We start from the raw sequence: 18,599 nt of genomic DNA on the forward strand, positions 1-18,599 counted from the left end.
GCGTCCCCACTGAGCAGAAGGGGTGAGCCAGCTTCCTCTGGCCTCTTTTTAAGGTCCCTGATCCCATTCCCAAGGGCAAAGCCTCATGCCCTGCTCACCTCCCAAAGTCCCCATCTCTTGAAGCTACCATGCTGGAAATGAAGCTTCAACCTCCGAATTGCAGGGGACACAAACCTTCCCACCACAGCAGGATACATGCAGCAATATCAGGTGGGGCTGCCCTGGGTAGACGCAGACAAACGCTGTCTGCCCCAGGGAATGTGCGCATGGCCAGGACCCCTCACCACAGCCTGAGGCCTGCCCATCTCGTCAGAGCCTGGCACGGCCCGGGCATGTGCAGCAGCAGCACGTTGCATCCAGGAGGCAATGTCTGAGTGGGCAGGGCAGCTCCCTGCACCTGCAGGCCCCTTGGCTAGACTGGACAGTGCCATCCACCTGGGTCAGGGGCCCATGTGCCACGCTGGGGGATGAGCCAGGACAGGGAGCCCAACTCGTTCACAGGCACACGAGGTAGAGGAAGGACATCAGGCCAGGATGGGCCTATGGGGTTATCTCACCACCCCTGCTCTTTGTTCTCAAACAGCCAGATCACAAGCCCCACAAGGCCAAACTCAGACCTCAAACCAGGGCCAGAGAAACTTCCGACTGTCAGTGCCTGTGCTCGGCAGGCTCTCATGCCCTGAGAAGAGCCCCTCATGCCTGGAGGCCACCAAAAGGCACTAGCCTTCAGCAGGGTGCAGCTGGGACCAAGACACTGGGACCCCCGCTCAGGCAGCACTCACAGCGTAGGCGGGGCCCCCAGACAACAAGAGTATGGACAGACCGGCTTTCCAGGACCTTCCAAAGCCCAGCCTTAGCTCCCTCTCTGCACAAGGATGCCAACTCATGCTTCTAGGGACCCCAACAACTTTGAGAACCTGACAAAAGCCTAAGCCCCCTCCTGTCAGAGATAGGGATATGCACGGGGCAGGGACCCCAGCCTGTGAGCACACACACACCCCTGCACGCACCCACGGGAGCCCCAGAGCCATTGGTGCATCCAGGACCCAAGTTAAGAGGCCCAGCCTGGGCTTCATGGCGGCCTCCTCGCCAGGGTGGCCTGCAGCAAGTGGGGCGGGCACCTTCCTGGCCTCCAGAGGGAGGGACTGCCCACCCCCTACCCTCCTGGCCCCAAGCACCCCCTGCGAACCTGTAGCATGAGCTCACACTCCTCACGCCCCACGAAGATGAGCTCGCGAGGGAGCCGGTGGCGGGCGCCGCTGCTGCTCACCAGGAACCAGGACGTGGCACTCATCTTGGTGCAGGCTGAGCCCGTCTGGCCCTGGGGAAGAGGGGATTGTTAGAGTGGGGCTCCCTGGCCTGGGCCTTAGCCCCCTGGACATGTCCAAGGCCCAGCCCAGATCCTGTCCCTCTAAGGGAAGCTGGGCTCCAGCCTCATCAGGCCACCCACCCTCCCTGGGTATGGTCCCCTGAGTCCCACTGCCAGGCCTTTGCCCTCGTGACCAGCCTTTCCCATCACGTCCATCCCTGGCAAAGGCTGCCTGGTTCTCCCTTATCCTCCAGGCCCCAGAACACCTAATCTCCTCTATCTTCCAGGTGTCAGGGGTTGAAGTTCACGGGGACACTGGCTGCACTGCCTGTAAGTGACCCCACATCCATGTGACCCACCAGGAGCAGCTCATGTAGGACCCAGCATGGCCCATCAGGGTCCCCACGATGCCAGGTCCACAGCACCAGACCCACCCCAGGACATACACTGAACCAGGGGACCCACTCCCCACAGCAGGACACTCTGAGACTGAGCCCCAGGCAGGGCCTGGGGTGAGGGGCAGCAGGAACAGAGCTGGAGACAGGGGCCCTGAGTCATCAATATGTCCACCACCGAGAGGAGGCCAAATGTCCTTTGGTGGGCACAGTGCAAGGACAGCATCAGGCAGCCCCTTCAGTGCCCAAGAGGGAAGTGAGGCTTTGGTGCCCATAGTCCCAGTGACATCAACAAAGAGGGGGTGGTCTGAGGGGCTGGTGTAGACAGGCAGGGAGCCCCGTGGCAGCCTGGGGGGTAACAGGGGGACAGCCTGAGTAATGGCCAGGGCTGTCACCCCAAGACCCAACCCTGGGCAGCCCTATACCCAGCCAGCGTGCACCCTGCATGCCCGGAGCATGCCAGCACACATGTCCTGGGCACTCCACCCCACTGCCCAGTACATCCTGAGTGCTGCTATGGGCTAGGCGGCCTGGGCAAAGCCTAGCGACCAAGACACAGAGTCTCAGAATCCTGGGGCTCCTTTCAGCAGGGGGCAGGCACAGAGAACAGAAATGGCTTATGAGAAGGTGCAAAGAGGGATACAGGGAACGCAGAGGCAGGGCGGGGACAGGGGCTCACTGGGAGGCAGCCTCCAGGCTCAGCAGGACAGGGGTGGAAGTGAGCCCATGAACGCTTGTGGGACTGCATTCCAGGCAGAGGGAACAGCCGGTGCCACCAGGGCAGAGGGACAGGGCAGAGGGATGGAGGGCCTCACACACCCCTGGGAGTCCTGTGGCCAGTCCTGGAAGCGGATGAAGTCTCTAAAGGGCCCAGCACTGGCTCCATCACTGCAGGGCCCAGCACAAAAAGAAAATGTGGTACCCTTATTCAAAAAGTGAGAAGGAGAGCTGAGCAAGATGCCACGTGCGGGGTCCAAGCAAGGGCTCTGTGGGGGTCTCCAAGTCACATACCTGTGAGGCAGGCCCCAGAGCTCCTGAGTGGACATGGGGCTGTGACTCAGGAGGCCAGTCAAGAAGCGAGGACAATAACCCAGGACAGGGATGACAGCAGCTGGGGCCCAGTGGAGCAGAGGAGAAGGGGAGGCTGCCGGGCTGGTGCGTCCTAAGGGCAGGGCCACACCACATGAGGGTGCCAGGCAGAGGAGTGGGTGGCTCCTGTCCCTACTTTGCCCAGTGCCCACGCCCAAGGTCTTCAGCTTTGAGGCTCCTCACCAGATCTCAGCTCCCTTCGGTGGGCAGCAGGGAAAACCAACACCCAGCTCCAGCTAGCATGAATGCCCAGGTGACCACGTGCCCCATGGTAAACCCTCACCTTGGGCAGGGAAGTGGGAAGATGTAGAAAAATCCTCACCAGGAGAAGGCAGCTCCAGGCAGCCAGGACCCTCTCACTCTGGGGGCCCTGCCCTTCCTAAGCCAGGCACCCAGGCTCCAGCCAGACAGACAGGCACTGGAGGCCAAGGGACTGGGACTTCGATGCCCCTGCAGCCCCAGACAGCAAAGCCTCCAGGAGGCCTCTACAGCCCCACCCTCCTCAGGGTTGCTGGGGGAGACCACAGGGTGCTCTATCGCGCAGGGCCTACCCCACCATTGCACCTCCGGCCCCCAGCCAGCCCTCCTGGGCCTCACACTCTGCCATCACCTGCCGCGGCCCGCCCTGAGAAGTCCACGGTCCCTGTTTAAGGCAAAGTGAAGCCGAGCCCCAGAGCCTGGTGATGCCACTGTGCCACAGCCAGGCCACCCGCTGCCCCGGCCGCCCACCGTGAAAAGGCCTGGGAGCCCGCGATGCTCCAAAACGGCCTTCGGCTGCCTCGGGGCTGGGCTGGCCATCGTTGCTAGGAGGAAGAATAATAAACGCCCCAAACTTGCCCCCTCAGCCGCCCCGGCCAGAAGGGCCACAGTCAGAGGTGAGGCGGGGAAAGGTGGCTAGGCCCAGGGGCAGGGAAGGGCAGCGAGCCGGGCGGGGCAGGCCGGCGGTGGAAGGAGCGCACAGGCCGGGAGAGGCAGGGACAGCGGGGAGACGGCGGCGAAGGGAAATGAGGAGAGAGGGGAGGAGGAAGAAGACGGAGGGAGGGACCGCGGGAGGAGAGACCAGGCCAGGAGGGAGGCGGCCGGGCCCGGCGGGGGAGGGAGCGGCGCCTTCTGAATCAGCGCTCTCCGGGGGCGGCCATGGCCGAGCCGGTGCCCGGGCGAGGACCCGGGCGCCCAGGCTTGCCGTCCCCTCCGCAGGCCGCGTAGACACGTACCCGGCCGGGCCGCGTAGACGCGCGTGGGGCGGCTCCTCCCGGCCTGGCGCAGACCAGGGCCGCCTCCGCGGCGGCGGGGACCCGCCTGACCAGGTGTGCCGGGCGGCCCCCAATCCCCGCGCCTTTGTCCGGCCACGGCCGGGACCCCGCGCCCCGTGAGGCCCCACAGCCGTGCAGGTGCGGGCGATGGGAGGCCCGGGCCGCGGCCAGCGCTGAGCCGGCGCGTCCTACCTGCGATTCGGGCTCGGTCTCCGGCTCGCCTTAGTCCCCGGCTTGGTCCCCGGCTTGTTCCCCAGCTCGGCCCGGCTCGGTCCCGGCCCTCCCGCCCGCCCGGCCGAGCGCTGGGCGGGGCCGCCGCCTAGGACATGCCCGGCGAGGCCCGCACGCTCGTGGCAGCCCGGGCCGAGCCCACGGCAGAGCGGCCGCCGGCGGCCTCGCGCGCGGGTCCCTGACGTCTGCGGGAGGCCCAGCCCCGCCCCCGAAACGCCCCGCCCCGGGCACGCCCCCGCCCGCCCCGCCCCCGTCTGGCCGAGCCGCGCCCCGCCCCGCCCCGCCGGAAACCAGGTTAGGGCGGGTCCGCGGCCGCCAGGTGATCGCGCCCCGGCAGCGCGGTGCGTGGTCCGGTCGGCAGAGGCTTGGCGGGGCCCCACCCCGCCCCTGACTCAGGCCCACCTTCCCCCACCGCCCAGGCCCCGCTGGCCTCCCCGGCTCATCTCGCACCCGGCGCAGACCCCAGGCCCTCCCGTCTCGGCCCCGCCCCCCGCTTCGCCTCCCGGTCCGGCCCCAGCTCGACGGGCGGAACCGGGTGCCCACAGCAGCCCTGCGCCCTGGCCCAGGGCCAGCGGGTTAACGCTTAACTACGCTCCAGGAGATGTAGGCTCCAGCCGCGCCCCGAGTCCCCAACCTTTGACCCCGGCAGCCCAAAAGAGGAGCTGACGGTGAAGGAGTCAGGGTGAGTTCCAGAGGCCGCGCCCGGATTTTCCCTCCCGAGCCTGGCCAGACTGGGCGTAAGTCCGACAGCTCCACCTCCGACCCCGGGCGTTCTTGGCTGAGCTGGGGGCGAGGGTGGTAGGCATCGACGGCGTCTTACCTGGACGCCCACAGTGGACCTGACCTGGCCTAGGGGTCGGGGTGGGGCTGGGAACTACGGAGGCGCTCGGGGTTCCTAGGGTAAGTTCCCGCGGACTGCTCGCTCCTTGCCGGGTGCTACCATAGGCGTATCCGGTGTCCCTGGAGCCAAGCTGGGGGAAGAGATCAACGTGGGGGCGGGGCAGCGTGCCCGGAGGGCATTGCTGCATTCCAGGTGTTGGGGAACGCAGTGAGCGAGGCGTGGAGGTGAGGGAGAATGTGGAAGGCGTGCGCCCGGCCGGGGAACACTGGGCTTTGTCCTGTGGGCAGCTGGAGCGGCTGGGCATTCCCGGCTGCGACAACGCCCACCTGGCCCGCACCTGGGCCTGCTCGCAATCCGGCGGCGCCTCTCCGCATCTGCCTTCACGGGTCTCAGCCCCAGCAGAGCCCTTGTGCTGGACCCTGGGGCGGGATTGCGAGTTCAGAGGGAGTCAGAGGCGCCCTTGAGTATGGCGGGAGCCCCACCCCAAGCACCTGGTGGAAACTCACTTGCCTGGCGAGAGAGCAGGGCAGTGAGCACTCCGGGTTGGCTCCCAGGAAAGACCCTCCGGCAGGAGCTTGGATTGCAAGGTTGGGGAGGAGGGAGGCCAGGGGAGGGACCTGCAGCCAGGTGATCCGGGTGCCTGTATTTCTTCCCAAGGATAATGTGAGTTGATGCTGGCTGAGATCTGCTCCAATTCGGGTTTGAAAGAGACAGCTCCGGGTGTCAAAGTGAGTGGATGGCAAAACGTGCCTGGAGGGAGCAACCAGGCATCGGACCACAGGCCCTGGGCTGGGGGAGGTGGAAGCAGAGGGAGGAGAGAGAAGGAAATTTGGGAGGAAGAGTGGGCACGAACTGGCTGCCCAATTGGGTGGGTGGGTAGGTGGCAGGGAGGGACTGGATGTTCTGGGTCTGCTCCTCCAGCCCCACCACACCTGCTTCCAGGTGAGCTTAGGAATTTCCCAGGCTTCCTCCCAGCTGGAGCCAGACCTGTCCCTCTGAGGCCCCAGCCCTGCCCATCCTTTCCTGCCCTACCCGGGGCTTCTCTACCCTCTTGGCTTGGCCTGCTCCTTGTTCACACCTTGGTAAATGACCCTTCACAAAAGTCATTTTCTCTATTTGTGCTTTTCTTTTGCCAGGACCCTTGACTTTCTCGACGGGGAGGGGGAGGCAAGGCTGGTGCCCAGTGCTCTGCCTGCACTGGTCAGTGCACGTGGCTGTCACTTGGCTGGGAAGCTAGGCCAGGAGAGCAGCTGCAGCTGTGGAGGTCCGCAGTTGAGAGGTGGAGAGACCTGAGCACACTCGGGCCAGTCGTCCCGTGGCATTTGGGAGCCCAGGACAGAGCTGGGGGGCAAATGTGGGCAATGCTTGGAGCCACGGAGTGGGGGTAGGGAATTGGAGGGCTGGAGAGGACAACTCAAACTAAGCCAGGAACCCACAGAGGAGACCAGGAAAGGAAAACCAAGAAGGAGTGAGGCCCCAGTGCCCCCAAATTGATCCACATATCGAGTGATCCCCAGTAAAAGTAGCTATATGACCATTCCAAAGCCCTTAGGAAACTAAAGGTGCCAGGAGAATGAATAGACACGTCTCCATAGAAGACACACAGTGGCCAACAAGCACATGGGAAATGTCCAGCATCCTCCAGGAAACAAAAGCAAAACCACAGTGAGATCCCACCTCCCACCCGCTGGGACTGGGCAGATGCAGTCCTGGGAAAGCAACACGAGTCTTGGTGAGGAGGGGGTATCAGAGCCCTGCTGCATTGAGATCCACACACACAAAATGGAATAGTATTAAGTCTTGAAAAGGAAAGAAATTCCATTACTGGCTGCAACAAGGATGGACCCTGAGCACACTATGCTGAGTGAAACAAGCCAGTCACAGAAGAACACGCACCACACAGTCCCACTTAGTGAGGCCCCTAGAGCAGTCACTTCCATAGAGATAGTAGCTGGCAGGAGGAGCATGGGGAGTGACTGTTTAATGAATACAGACCTGAAATTTGGGAAGAGGTAAAAGTTCTGGAGATGGATGGTGGTGATGGGTGGTGGTGATGGACATTGGAGATGGGCAGTGGACATGGATGGTATAGATGGATGTTGGATGTGGACAGCAGATGTGGACAGTGGAGATAGAGGGTGGTGATGGACAGTGGAGATAGAGGGTGGTGATGGACAGTGGAGACAGAGGGTGGTGATGGACAGTGGAGATAGAGGGTGGTGATGGACAGTGGACATGGACAGTGGAGACAGAGGGTGGTGATGGACACGGTAGAGATAGAGGGTGGTGATGGACGGTGGACATGGACAGTGGAGATAGAGGGTGGTGATGGACACGGTAGAGATAGAGGGTGGTGATGGACGGTGGACATGGACAGTGGAGATAGAGGGTGGTGATGGATGGTGGACATGGACAGTGGAGTTGAAGGATGGAGATGGATGGTGGTGATGGATGGCGGTGACGGATGGCGGTGATGGAGGGTGGAGATGGAGGGTGGTGATGGAGGGTGGAGGGTAGTGTTGGACGGTGGAGATGGACAGCAGAGATGGATGGTGGTGATGGACGGTGGAGATGGTGGGTGGTGATGGAGGGTGGTGAAGGAGGTTGGAGATGGAGGGTGGTGATGGACGGTGGTGATGGACAGTGGTGATGGAGGGTAAAAATAGTGGGTGGTGATGGAGGATGGAGATGGAGGGTGGAGAGTGGAGATGGTGGGTGGCGATGGAGGGTGGAGATAGATGGTGATGGAGGGTGGTGAGGGACGGTGGAGATGGAGAGTGATGATGGAGGGTGGTGATGGATGGCGGAGATGAATGGTGGCGATGAACGGTGGAGATGGTGGGTGGAAATGGTGGGTGGTGATGGAGGATGGAGATGGAGGGTGGTGATGGAGAGTGGTGATGGATGGTGGAGATGAATGGTGGTGATGGACGGTGGAGATGGAGGGTGGAAATTGTGGGTGGTGATGGAGGATGGAGATGGAGGGTGGATGAAGGGTGGAGATGGACGGTGGTGATGGATGGTGGAGATGGACAGTGGAGATGGAGGGTGGATGGAGGGTGGAGATGGTGGGTGGTGACGGAGGGTGGGGATAAATGGTGATAGTGGACGGTGGAGATGGACGGTGGGAATGGAGGATGGTGATGGTTGTACAATAATGTGAATGCACTTGATGTCACTCAACTGTTCACTTAAAAATGGCTAACATAGTAGTTTTTGTGTTACATATATTTTACTACAATAAAAAAGAATGAAAAGCCCATAAAATTCTGAAAAATAAAAAAGGGGGCTTTAAGCCCTGCCAGAGAGTAGAATCCATCATAGAACATCTTGCTATGGGCAGTTGACTGGACACACACATCAGAGGAGGTCTGTGTGGTCATTTAGCATATGATCAATGGGGCATTTAAAATCCTCGAGGGGCCGGGCACAGTGGCTCACGCCTGTAATCTCAGCACTTTGGGAGGCCGAGGCGGGTGGATCACCTGAGGTCAGCAGTTTGAGACCAGCCTAACTAACATGGTGAAACCCTGTCTCTACTAAAAATACAAAAAATAGCAGGGCATGGTGGTGGGTGGCTGTAATCCCAGCTACTGAGGAGGCCGAGGTGGGAGAATCACTTGAACCTGGAAGCAGAGGTTGCAGTGAGCTGAGATTGTGCTACTGCACTCCAGCTTGAGCAACAAAGCGAGACTCTGTCTCAAAAAATAAATAAATTAATAAATAAATAAATCCATGAGGAAAAGGACATCATTTTAAAAAGGGTGTGGCCGGGCATGGTGGCTCATGCCTATAGCCAGCACTTTGGAGGCCGAGGCAGGTGGATCACCTGAGGTCAAGAGTTTGAGACTGGCCTGGCCAGCATGGTGAAACTCTGTCTCTACTAAAAAAAAAAAAAAAAAAAAAAGTACAAAATTAGCTGGATGTAGTGGCACATGCCTGTAATCCCAGCTACTTGGGAGGCTGAGGCAGGAGAATCGCTTGAACCCGGGAGGCAGAGATTGCAGTGAGCCAAGATTGCGCCGTTGTACTCCAGTCTGGGCAACGAGTGAAACTCCGTCTCAAAAAAAAATAAAAATAAAATAATAATAAAGGGTGGTGGAACAACTGGGCGGCATTGGTGTCTGGAAAAACGTGATGTTGGATCCTGATCCCACTCTTCGCAAGGAAATAAATTCCTTGTGGTGCAAACACCCAAAACTACAAAAATAATTTGAAAAAAACACAGGAGACTATTTAATGATCTCAGGATCTGGAAGGCTTTTCTGAGCACGACAGAAAAGCAGAAGCCACAGAGAACATTGTTGAAAAATTTAATTAAATTACAAATGGCAACATTTTGCCTAGACCACATATTTAAAATCAAAGGATGTGCAACAAACTGGGGAGAACCCATGATAACTCAGTGGTTAACAAAGGGCCGATTCTCCCAACAAAGGGCTACTATCAGTCAACGAGGAAAGGGCCAGGCCGCCGGACACGCTGCACAAAGGAAGCCCCAATGGCTGCTGACTGCAAGATGCTGAACCTCCACCGTAATCAGGGATGAGCAAATTGGCCCTGCCCGAAGATGATATTTTCACCTGTCAGACGTTTTCATGAGAGACTGGGAGGGGAGGAGCGGGGAGACAGGCACTTCCCACAACTCCCAGCAGGAGTGTGAATTTGGGGTGTGGGGGGAGGGGATTTTGTTTCCACTGTAGCCTGGTACTGCTAGAAGGTTTTAAATGAGCACACTAGCTGTACTAACAATTACAAAATTCGCAGTACTGTGTAGGAGAGAGAGGGTCGGGGGGCATGGGAGTGCCTAGCAGGTCCCTTGGGCTTAAGAACAAGGATGCCAAGGTTTTGGGGCCTGGCAGGCCAGAGTGGGTGCCTGGAGCTAGAGGCAGAAGGTGTAGGTGCCCCCTTCTGGGAACAAGGGTGAGGCCCAGGGGGTGAGAGGAGGGAGGGAAAAAGCAGGGGTGCAGGGCGAGTCAGAGGCCTCCCTCCCCACAACAGCTGACCCCCAGTCCCAGCACTCTGCTTTGCAGCCACAGCACTCAGCAGCCTCCACCTGGGGCTGAGATTGTGACCACCCTCAGGGACACAGGTTCAGGTCCCCACCTGCCTGTTGAACCCGTGCTCTGCAGGATTTGGTCCACGGCTGTGGTGAAGATGGTAGGAGTTTGCCTGCATCAGCGCCCGTCCCCGCCTTCCGCAGCAAGCAAAGACCGTGGGACCCCTGATGTCCCTTTGCATTTGTGTTTCTGTGCTCAGCTGCTAGTCTCGGGCAGTGAAAGCTTCAAGCCACCCGCAGAGCCCTGAACTGGAGCATTTGCTCTAGTGGGAAAAGGAGGCTTCCCGCTGGCGACCCACCATGACAGGCCACAAAAGACATGCAGGTCCCCACAGTCAGGCCCTGACACCCACTCTTCCTGCCTTCTTCTGTCTAGGCCTTGCACAACTCTGCAAGTGAACAGGAGCCACAGGTTAGCTGAGATCATCTGTGGCCAGGAACAGGGGCTTCCTGGAGGTGAGGACAAGCGCTGCTTCTCCAGGAGCAGGTGCTGGAGCAGACCTGCTCCCCCGTCGTACAAGTGTCCTCTGCGTGACGGCCCAGGTCTGTGCGGGCCTGTCCAGCCCAGGGGAGGACAGAAGTCATCTGTAGCCTGGGCCCCTGTCGCCCCCAGGGAGAGGCCCTGGTGGGACTGGTCTTTCTCAGCCTGTGCACCTGGGGCAGAAACAGGACTCAAAGAGGGAAAGTGGCCTGGGCAGGCCCTCCCCTCAGGCCTCCCCTCTCCCTGGCTGCTCTCCCAGGCTTCCCTGCTTTCTCTTCTGAGACCCCGACTACTGGACCCAGCCTTACTGCCAAGATAATTATCCACAACCGCAGGAGCGCCCAGGCCCATAAAGATAATCGCCTGCCTGGCACTGTGTCCACATCCAGTTATTCATCCCAGCTGAGACCCAAGTGCAGCATGACCAACATGGTGAAACCCCATCTCTACTACAAATACAAAAAATTAGCCAGGCGTGGTGGCAGGTGCCTGTAGTCCCAGCTACTTGGGAGGCTGAGGCGGGAGAATGGTGTGAACCCAGGAGGCGGAGCTTGCATTGAGCCGAGATTACGCCACTGCACTCCAGCCTGGGTGACAGAGCGAGACTCCGTCTCAGAACAACAGCAATAACACCAACAGCTGTTTGAAGCATTGGAGAGCAACCGAGACAGCCAGGACTTGAGGGACTGAGAACCTGAGAAGAGGGAATCACATTGAGATGAGCCTGGCATGTACTTAGAGACCAAGCAGAAAGTGGCAGCTCAGAGCTTCTGGGCTTCTCACGGGCCTGGGGAGGCAAATATTGGCATTGGAAGCTACCATTCAATCTTCTGTGCCTCTTTTCCCCTTAGGATATTTGCCAATCTCTAAGCTGTGTTTGGTAGGAGGTTACCAAGTCAAGCAGAAAATGGCAGCTGAAAGCCCATGAAATTAAAGCTTTAGCTGTCTGATGATGTTACGGAGAAAGGAATTGGAGTCCAGGCATCAAGGAGAAGGGACCCTGTAAAAACACTCAACCTTTCAGGTAAGGTCCTTGGAATGTGACACTCCAGCAAGCTAGAAACCAAATAAACCTTCCCACCCCTATTCAATTTCTCATGCACAGGCCAGGCGCAGTGGCTCATGCCTGTAATCTCAGCACTTAGGGAGGCCGAGGTGGGAGGATCACTTGAGTCTAGGAGCTTGAGACAAGCCTGGGCGACATAGTGAGACCTCGAGACCTCATTTCATTTTTTTTTTTTTTTTTTTTTTTTTTTTTGAGACAGGATCTCACTCTGTCACCCAGGCTGGAGTGCAGTGGCGCAATCGACTCCTGACTTCAAATGATCCAACTGCCTTGGCCTCCCAAAGTGCTGGGATTACAGGCATGAGCCACCACACCTGGCTGTGAGACCTCATCTCTACAGAAAATAATAAAATTAGTGGGATGTGGTGGTATGCAGCTGTAGTCCCAGCGACTCTGGAGGCTGAGTCGGGGGATCCCTTGAGCCAGGCAGTTCAAGGCTGCAGTGAACTATGTATGACTGTGCCACTGCACTCCAGCCTGGGCCACACAGCGAGACTGTAAAAAACTAGAGGCTCTAACTACACGTGGCTACTGCACTAGTAGCTGGTGCCTAAAACTTGGATTTTTAGGCCGGGCGCGGTGGCTCACACATGTAATCCCAGCACTTTGGGAGGCCGAGGCGGGCGGATCACAAGGTTAGGAGATCAAGACCATCCTGGCTAACACGGTGAAACCCTGTCTCCACTAAAAACACACACACAAAAAAAAAATAGCCGGGTGTGGTGGCGGGCGCCTGTGGTCCCAGCTACTCAGGAGGCTGAGGCAGGAGAATGACGTGAACCCGGGAGGCAGAGCTTGCAGTGAGCCGAGATCGAGCCAGTGTACTCCAGCCTGGGTGACAGACACAGCGAGACTCCGTCTCAAAAAAAAAAAAAAAAGAAAGAAAGCTATCAGTAGCTGGACGTTAAGAAATGGAGTCCAACTCCTCAATACAAACTACCAGCTTACAGGGAATACAGAGGCACGGACACATGTTAAACAGTAGCGGGGGCACAGCTGGCGAAATCCAGACTGGTGAGCTACAGGGGAACAGCCTGGTTTCCTTTGCTAGAGGGGAAAAAAGGATGAATAAGAAAAGTGTAGATTAAAGAAGACCTGACTTATCAACCAGTCACAAAGTGTCAAAACTGTTTGGGTTCTGATTCAAACAAACATTTATAAAACAATTGGAAAAGTGAACACTGACTTGATATTTAATAATATTGGCCGGGCGTGGTGGCTTGTGCCTCTAATCCCAGCACTTTGGGAGGCTGAGGCAGGCAGATCACGAGGAGGTCAAGAGATTGAGACCATCTTGGCCAACATGTTGAAACCCCGTCTCTACTAAAAATACAAAACATTAGCTGGGCGTGGTGGCACACACCTGTAGTCCCAGCTACTCGGGCAGCTGAGGCAGCAGAATCGCTTGAACCCGGGAGGCAGAGGTTGCAGTGACAATAAAACCATTTCACAATTATAAAAGGGTCAATTGAATAGGAAGATCTAGCAATCATAAATCTGTATACACGCAATAACACAGCCCTGAAACATAGAAAACAAAATCTGATAGAACTAAAAAAGTAGCAGCAAATCCACAACTACTGTGGGAAACTTTAAAACATCTCTCTCAGTAACTGATAGAATAAATGGACAAAATACCAATAGAGATACAATATATTTAAACCACAAGTTTTGTTTTTTTTTTTTTTTTTTTTTTTTGAGCCAGAGTCTTGCTCTGTCTCCCAGGCTGGAGTGCAGTGGCACCATCTCGGCTCACCGCAAGCTCCGCCTCCTGGGTTCACGCCATTCTCCTACCTCAGCCTCCCGAGTAGCTGGGACTACAGGCGCCTGCCACCATGTCCGGCTAATTTTTTGTATTTTTAGTAGAGACGGGGTTTCACCGCGTTAGCCAGGATGGTCTCGATCTCCTGATCTCGTGATCTGCCCACCTCGGCCTCCCAAAGGGCTGGGATTACAGGCGTGAGCCACCGCGCCTGGCCCTCTTTTTTTTTTGAAACAGAGTCTCACTCTGTCACCCAGGCTGGAGTGCAGTGGGGTGAGATCTCAGCTCACTGCAACCTCCATCTCCTGAGTTCAAGAGATTCTCATGCCTCAGCCTCCTGAGTAGCTGGAATTACAGGCACCCACCACCACACCTGGCTAATTTTTGTATTTTTATTAGAGATGGTTTTGCCATTTTGGCCAGGCTGGTCTTGAACTCCTGACCTCAAGTGATCCTCCCAAAATGCTAAGATTACAGGTGTGAGCCCCCACTTCTGGCCCTGGTTTGTTTTTTTTTTTTTTTTTTTTTTCTTTCTTTCTTTTTCTTTTTTTTTTTTTTTTTTAAGAGACACAGCCTCGCTCTGTTTCTCTCAGGCTGGAGTAGAGCCCTGATTTTCGTGTTTGGTTTTCACGTGTTGTGTTCTCAAATGGTCTGGGAAACTTCTGCATAGACCCAGACCTTGAAGAGTCCTCCTCCCCCAGCCTGTCCCTCTAGGGAGCTTATGATGGTTAATTTTAGGGGTCAACTGAGCTTGGTTGAGGGATGCCTAGATGGCTGGTGAAGCATTGTATCTCGGTGTGTCTGGGAGGACTTGTGAGTCAGTGGCCTGAGAGAGGAAGACCGGTCGTTCTTAGTGTGGGCAGAACACCATCCATCGGCTGGAGGCCCAGCTGGAACAAATGGGCAGAAGAAGGGGATTCACTCTCTCTCTGCTGTTCTTCTCTACCTTTCGGACAGGAGTGCTTTTTCTCCTCCTGCTTTTGTACATTGGACTCCAGGCTCTTCTGCTTTTGAACTCTGGGACTTGCACTAGCGGCCTTTTGGGAGCTCTTGGGCCTGAGCTGGCTTCCCTGAACCTGGCTGGCTTCCCTGGTTCTGAGGCTCTGGAAGTTGGACTGAGCCATGCTCTGGTCTCCAGCTTGCAGACCACCTGTCAGAGGACCTCACCTCTGTGAGCCTGTGAGCCAGCTCCCCTAATAAACCCCCTTTCTTATATCCTGCTGGTTCTGTCTTTCTAGAAAACGCTGAAAAATAAAGAGCTCAATCACATTTTTGGGCCAAAAAGGGCAAATCTCTCATTGGGCTGTTATTAGTCATCTGTTGACTGCATTGGGCTTCGGAGCACAAATGCGCTACAGCAGACTTGGCTGGTAGCCAGATTCCTGGGGCCCTTCCCTCAGCTGTCCTGCCTGTCACCCACCAGCAGCAACATCTCATCACCTAGAGGCTAAATCCTGGGAAGGGAAGGCCTCTTTGGTTCTGCTCAGGACTGGAGGTGGGGATTTGACACCTCGGAGAGTTCTCAACCACAGGCTGGAAGGAGTTGGTGTATAAATACCCCAGCTCCCTTCCTCCTAGCTCTGCATGTTTTACATTTTTCCCAAAATTCCCCTGGAGGTTATACTCCAGTTGCTTACCATAGCTACCTCTCCATCCCCATCTTACTCATCCACCACCTTCTGGCATTGCTATGACAAAAACCACAGACTGCACAACCTATAAACAACAGAAATTTATTCTCATTGTTCTGGAGTCTGGGGAGTCCAAGATCAAGGCCCCAGCAGTGTCTGGGGAGGGCTGCTTCCTGCTCCATAGATGGGGCTTCTCACTGCGTCTTCACATGGTGAGAGGGATGAGGGATCGCTCTTGGGCCATTTTTATAAAGGTACTGTTGCCATTCCTGAGGGCTGTGCTCCCATGACCTAATCACCTCCCAAAGGCCCTTCCGCTAATACCACCATCACACGTGAACTTGGGAGGGACACACACATTTAGACTATGTTAACTTTTCAGTGTGGGTGCCAACCCCTGTCTGAGTCTGCTTCTGGAGAAATCCCACAGACCCGGAGTGTCCCCAACACCAGGGGGTCCTCACTGTGGGTGGGGTGGGGTGGGGTGGGGGAGGGGCACAGGGTGTGGAACTGCCACTGCACAGCTCTTTGGCAGGGTGAGATACCAGGGCCTGGCCAGGCCTGGCTTATGGGAGAGGAGCCAGCTCCGGGGACATGGGGGGAGGGTGGTGGGGTGGAGAAGGATGGGCCCTGCTTTCTCCAGAACACTCTACTGCCTCCCCTTATCTGAGATCCCTTGAGAGCATTCCAAAGGATGGCCACTTATTCCCCAAGTCCTGAGGTCCTAGGTAAGCAGGCGGCAGCAGGGACCAGACTCCTTTACCCTCTTCCCCCAATCTGTGTCCTGGCTCCTGCCTCCCCACAAAACACAGCTTGGCCCGCATGCCCCTCAGGGCAAGTCATACAGCTTAGCCCAGCTTGGGAGAAACACCTGCACCAGACCCTCACCTCCCACCATCGCCTTTGACTCTAAGCTCCAGGCCACCACTCTTGACTCTGAGCTTTTGCACATGCTATTCCTCTCCCTTCCCTGCATGGGTTGCGTGCCATGTGCCCTTTTTCCTCAGGGTAAATGCCTTCTGACCCCAACTCTGCTCTTCCTCCGTAACCCCCCAGTGTGCATTTGTCACACTGTATGGTTCTGGTTAGTGAAGCCCTCAGCCTGTGCGGGGCTGAGTAAGGGGGAATCTGCAGGGGAGGGGCCGGCCAGCCAGCAGTAGGCAGCCAGCCAGGGCGCTGCATCCCGGAGGCTGCGGCCCCTCCTTCGCAGGTGAGCTCTGAGCACCAGTGAAAGCCCCCCTTTGCCGGCTCTGCTCTGAGCTGATTTCCAAACTTGGAAAAACGGAGACCTTAAGTTAAGAGACCTGAACCAGCTGGACGCATCCGTTGACAGAAAGAGGCGCTCGGGAGTGAATGAGCTTGGCATAAAGAGTCTCCCTGAAGACAGCCATCTCCAGGGCCTGGCCCTCCAGCAGGTCTGGCCTTTGGTGGGAGGCTGTGCAGGCAGAAAACCTGCCTCTCGGCCTTCGAGTGGGCAAATGCGCGCCACCGTGGCTGCACCAGGCTTGCTGGTGATTTGGGAAGAGTTACGCGGCCCCTCTGAGCCTGGGTTTCCTCACTTGTATGGCCTGAGGACCCCAGGCAGAGGAAGCGGGGCCCGGCTGGGCCAAGCCAGCTCCTGTCTGGGGGCTGCCGGCAGCTTCCGTGGCACAGGAGGCGCGGAAAAGTGGCGCAAGGAGGTGGGGACGGATGAGAAGATTTTGAAATGCGTGCCTGGTTTCCCCTATAAGAGTCGAGTTGCAGAATCTTATTTTGAGATACGGTGCCCTCCCACCCCTGGGGGACTAGGGGTACTAGGGAGCGTCGCATTCTTCCCTCCAGAGTTCCGGAATCCACCTCTGAGAGCGCGGTCTCCAGGTTTTCAGCAGCCAGGCAGGCGCTCGGCGAGAAGGGTTTCTGGAATTCGAGCGATGCAGCTTTGCTCACCAGGGAGCCAGCCCGGGACCCAGAACTTACGCCCGGGACCCCGCGAGTACAGGGCACCAGTGGGGACAGGAATTATCCCCCGCCCAGGAGGCACTGAGACCCTGCAGGAGGCATGCGCGGCCCCAGTGGAGGGGAGGCAGCCGCCACTCGTGTCCGCGGGGAGTTGGGAGGCGGTCGGTTTTAAAAGATGGCCAAGGGAGCTTTGTGCTGAACCGGGAGGACCAGATTTACTCCCTCGGGCCTTCCGGAGTCGCTGCCCGGGAACGCGTGCCTGACCCCGCTGCGCCCAGACGCGCCTGTGCAGAGAACAGGTGTCCTGGGGGACGGAACGCATTGAGCGCGGATTCTGGGAATATGTGCGCGTCCCGGCTCCGGGTAACAGAGCAGCCGAAAGCACCCGCCAGGGAAAGCAGGAAGGGACCGGTGAGCCCGGGGGACGGAGGCCAGGAGGGAGGGGACGGCGGGAGGGACAGGGTTTTCGTTTGGCTTCACTTGCTTTTTAGAATGAGGAAGCCTCAGGGGAGGGCCAGGGGCCAGCAGGTGGCCGCCGGGGCGCTGCGGTGACGGAGCCCCACTGTGTGCCTGCCCCTGCAGGGACCGGGCCTGGCCTCCAGCACCACCTGCACTTACAGGTGAGCGTGGGGGCTTGGCGCGCTGGGCGGGCATCCCGGGGTGACAGCACGTATGCCCAAGGTGGCCTGCTTGACTCTTCCTCGGAGCTTCTTCCTCTCGGCCCCCAGGCCTAGAACTTGGGGGCTCACACCCACAGACCATCAGTCAAAGAGCCTGGGCTGCCCCCAAAGGACCTCCTGGTACCTCATCTGCCAGGACCCCAACCCCCAAGCTTGCAGGGACAGAGGTTCAAACCTCTGCTGGGAGCGAGCACCTGGTATTTCCAGCAGGGCCGGGTCTAGGCGATGAGCAAAGGCAGTGGGAAGGAGGAGGAGCAGGGCTCTGCTTACCTGCAGAGAACAGACAGGTCTGACCCAATGCGCTTATTCCACAGCATAGGGAAAGGCGGGAGCCCCCAGCCCCCAATAACAGATGGTACAGAAAAGGAGAAGGTAGCCACCCACTTGTGCACATAATAAAAGTGAAATAATTGGCATAAACATCGGAAAAGAAGGATTACAGAGCTTTCCCTTCTTTTTTTATTTTTACATTTTTTTATAGAGATGGGGGTCTCGGCCGGGCGCGGTGGCTCACGCTTGTAATCCCAGCACTTTGGGAGGCCGAGGCGGGCGGATCACAAGGTCAAAAGATCGAGACCACGGTGAAACCCCGTCTCTACTGAAAATACAAAAAATTAGCCGGGCGTGGTGGCGGGCGCCTGTAGTCCCAGCTACTCGGAGAGGCTGAGGCAGGAGAATGGCGTGAACCCGGGAGGCGGAGCTTGCAGTGAGCCGAGATTGCGCCACTGCACTCCAGCCTGAGCGACAGAGCAAGACTCCGTCTCAAAAAAAAAAAAAAAAAAAAAAAAAAAAAAAAAAAGAGATGGGGGTCTCACTATGTTGCCCAGATTGGTCTCAAACTCCTAGGCTCAAGTGATCCTCCTG

At 57.4% G+C, this 18,599-nt stretch overlaps 1 protein-coding gene across 7 annotated transcripts in view; it reads right to left on the bottom strand.

The window, feature by feature from the left end:
- Nucleotides 1-18,599, bottom strand: part of CEP170B (centrosomal protein 170B) — a 64,130-nt gene that overhangs the window by 26,186 nt on the left and 19,345 nt on the right. For 3 of the 7 annotated variants that reach the window (XM_030804026.1, XM_030804028.1, XM_030804025.1), the window contains exon 3: nucleotides 1,190-1,321. In XM_030804026.1, coding sequence (XP_030659886.1) covers nucleotides 1,190-1,321 — 132 coding nt within the window. Of the gene's footprint in view, nucleotides 1-1,189; nucleotides 1,322-3,403; nucleotides 3,457-3,522; nucleotides 3,798-4,238; nucleotides 4,469-18,599 lie in introns of those variants that run through there. The other 4 variants (XM_030804031.1, XM_030804029.1, XM_030804027.1 and 1 more) reach the window with 3 other exon arrangements.

This window comes from Nomascus leucogenys, chromosome 22a (genome assembly GCF_006542625.1).
Source record: "Nomascus leucogenys isolate Asia chromosome 22a, Asia_NLE_v1, whole genome shotgun sequence".
NCBI lineage: Eukaryota > Metazoa > Chordata > Mammalia > Primates > Hylobatidae > Nomascus > Nomascus leucogenys.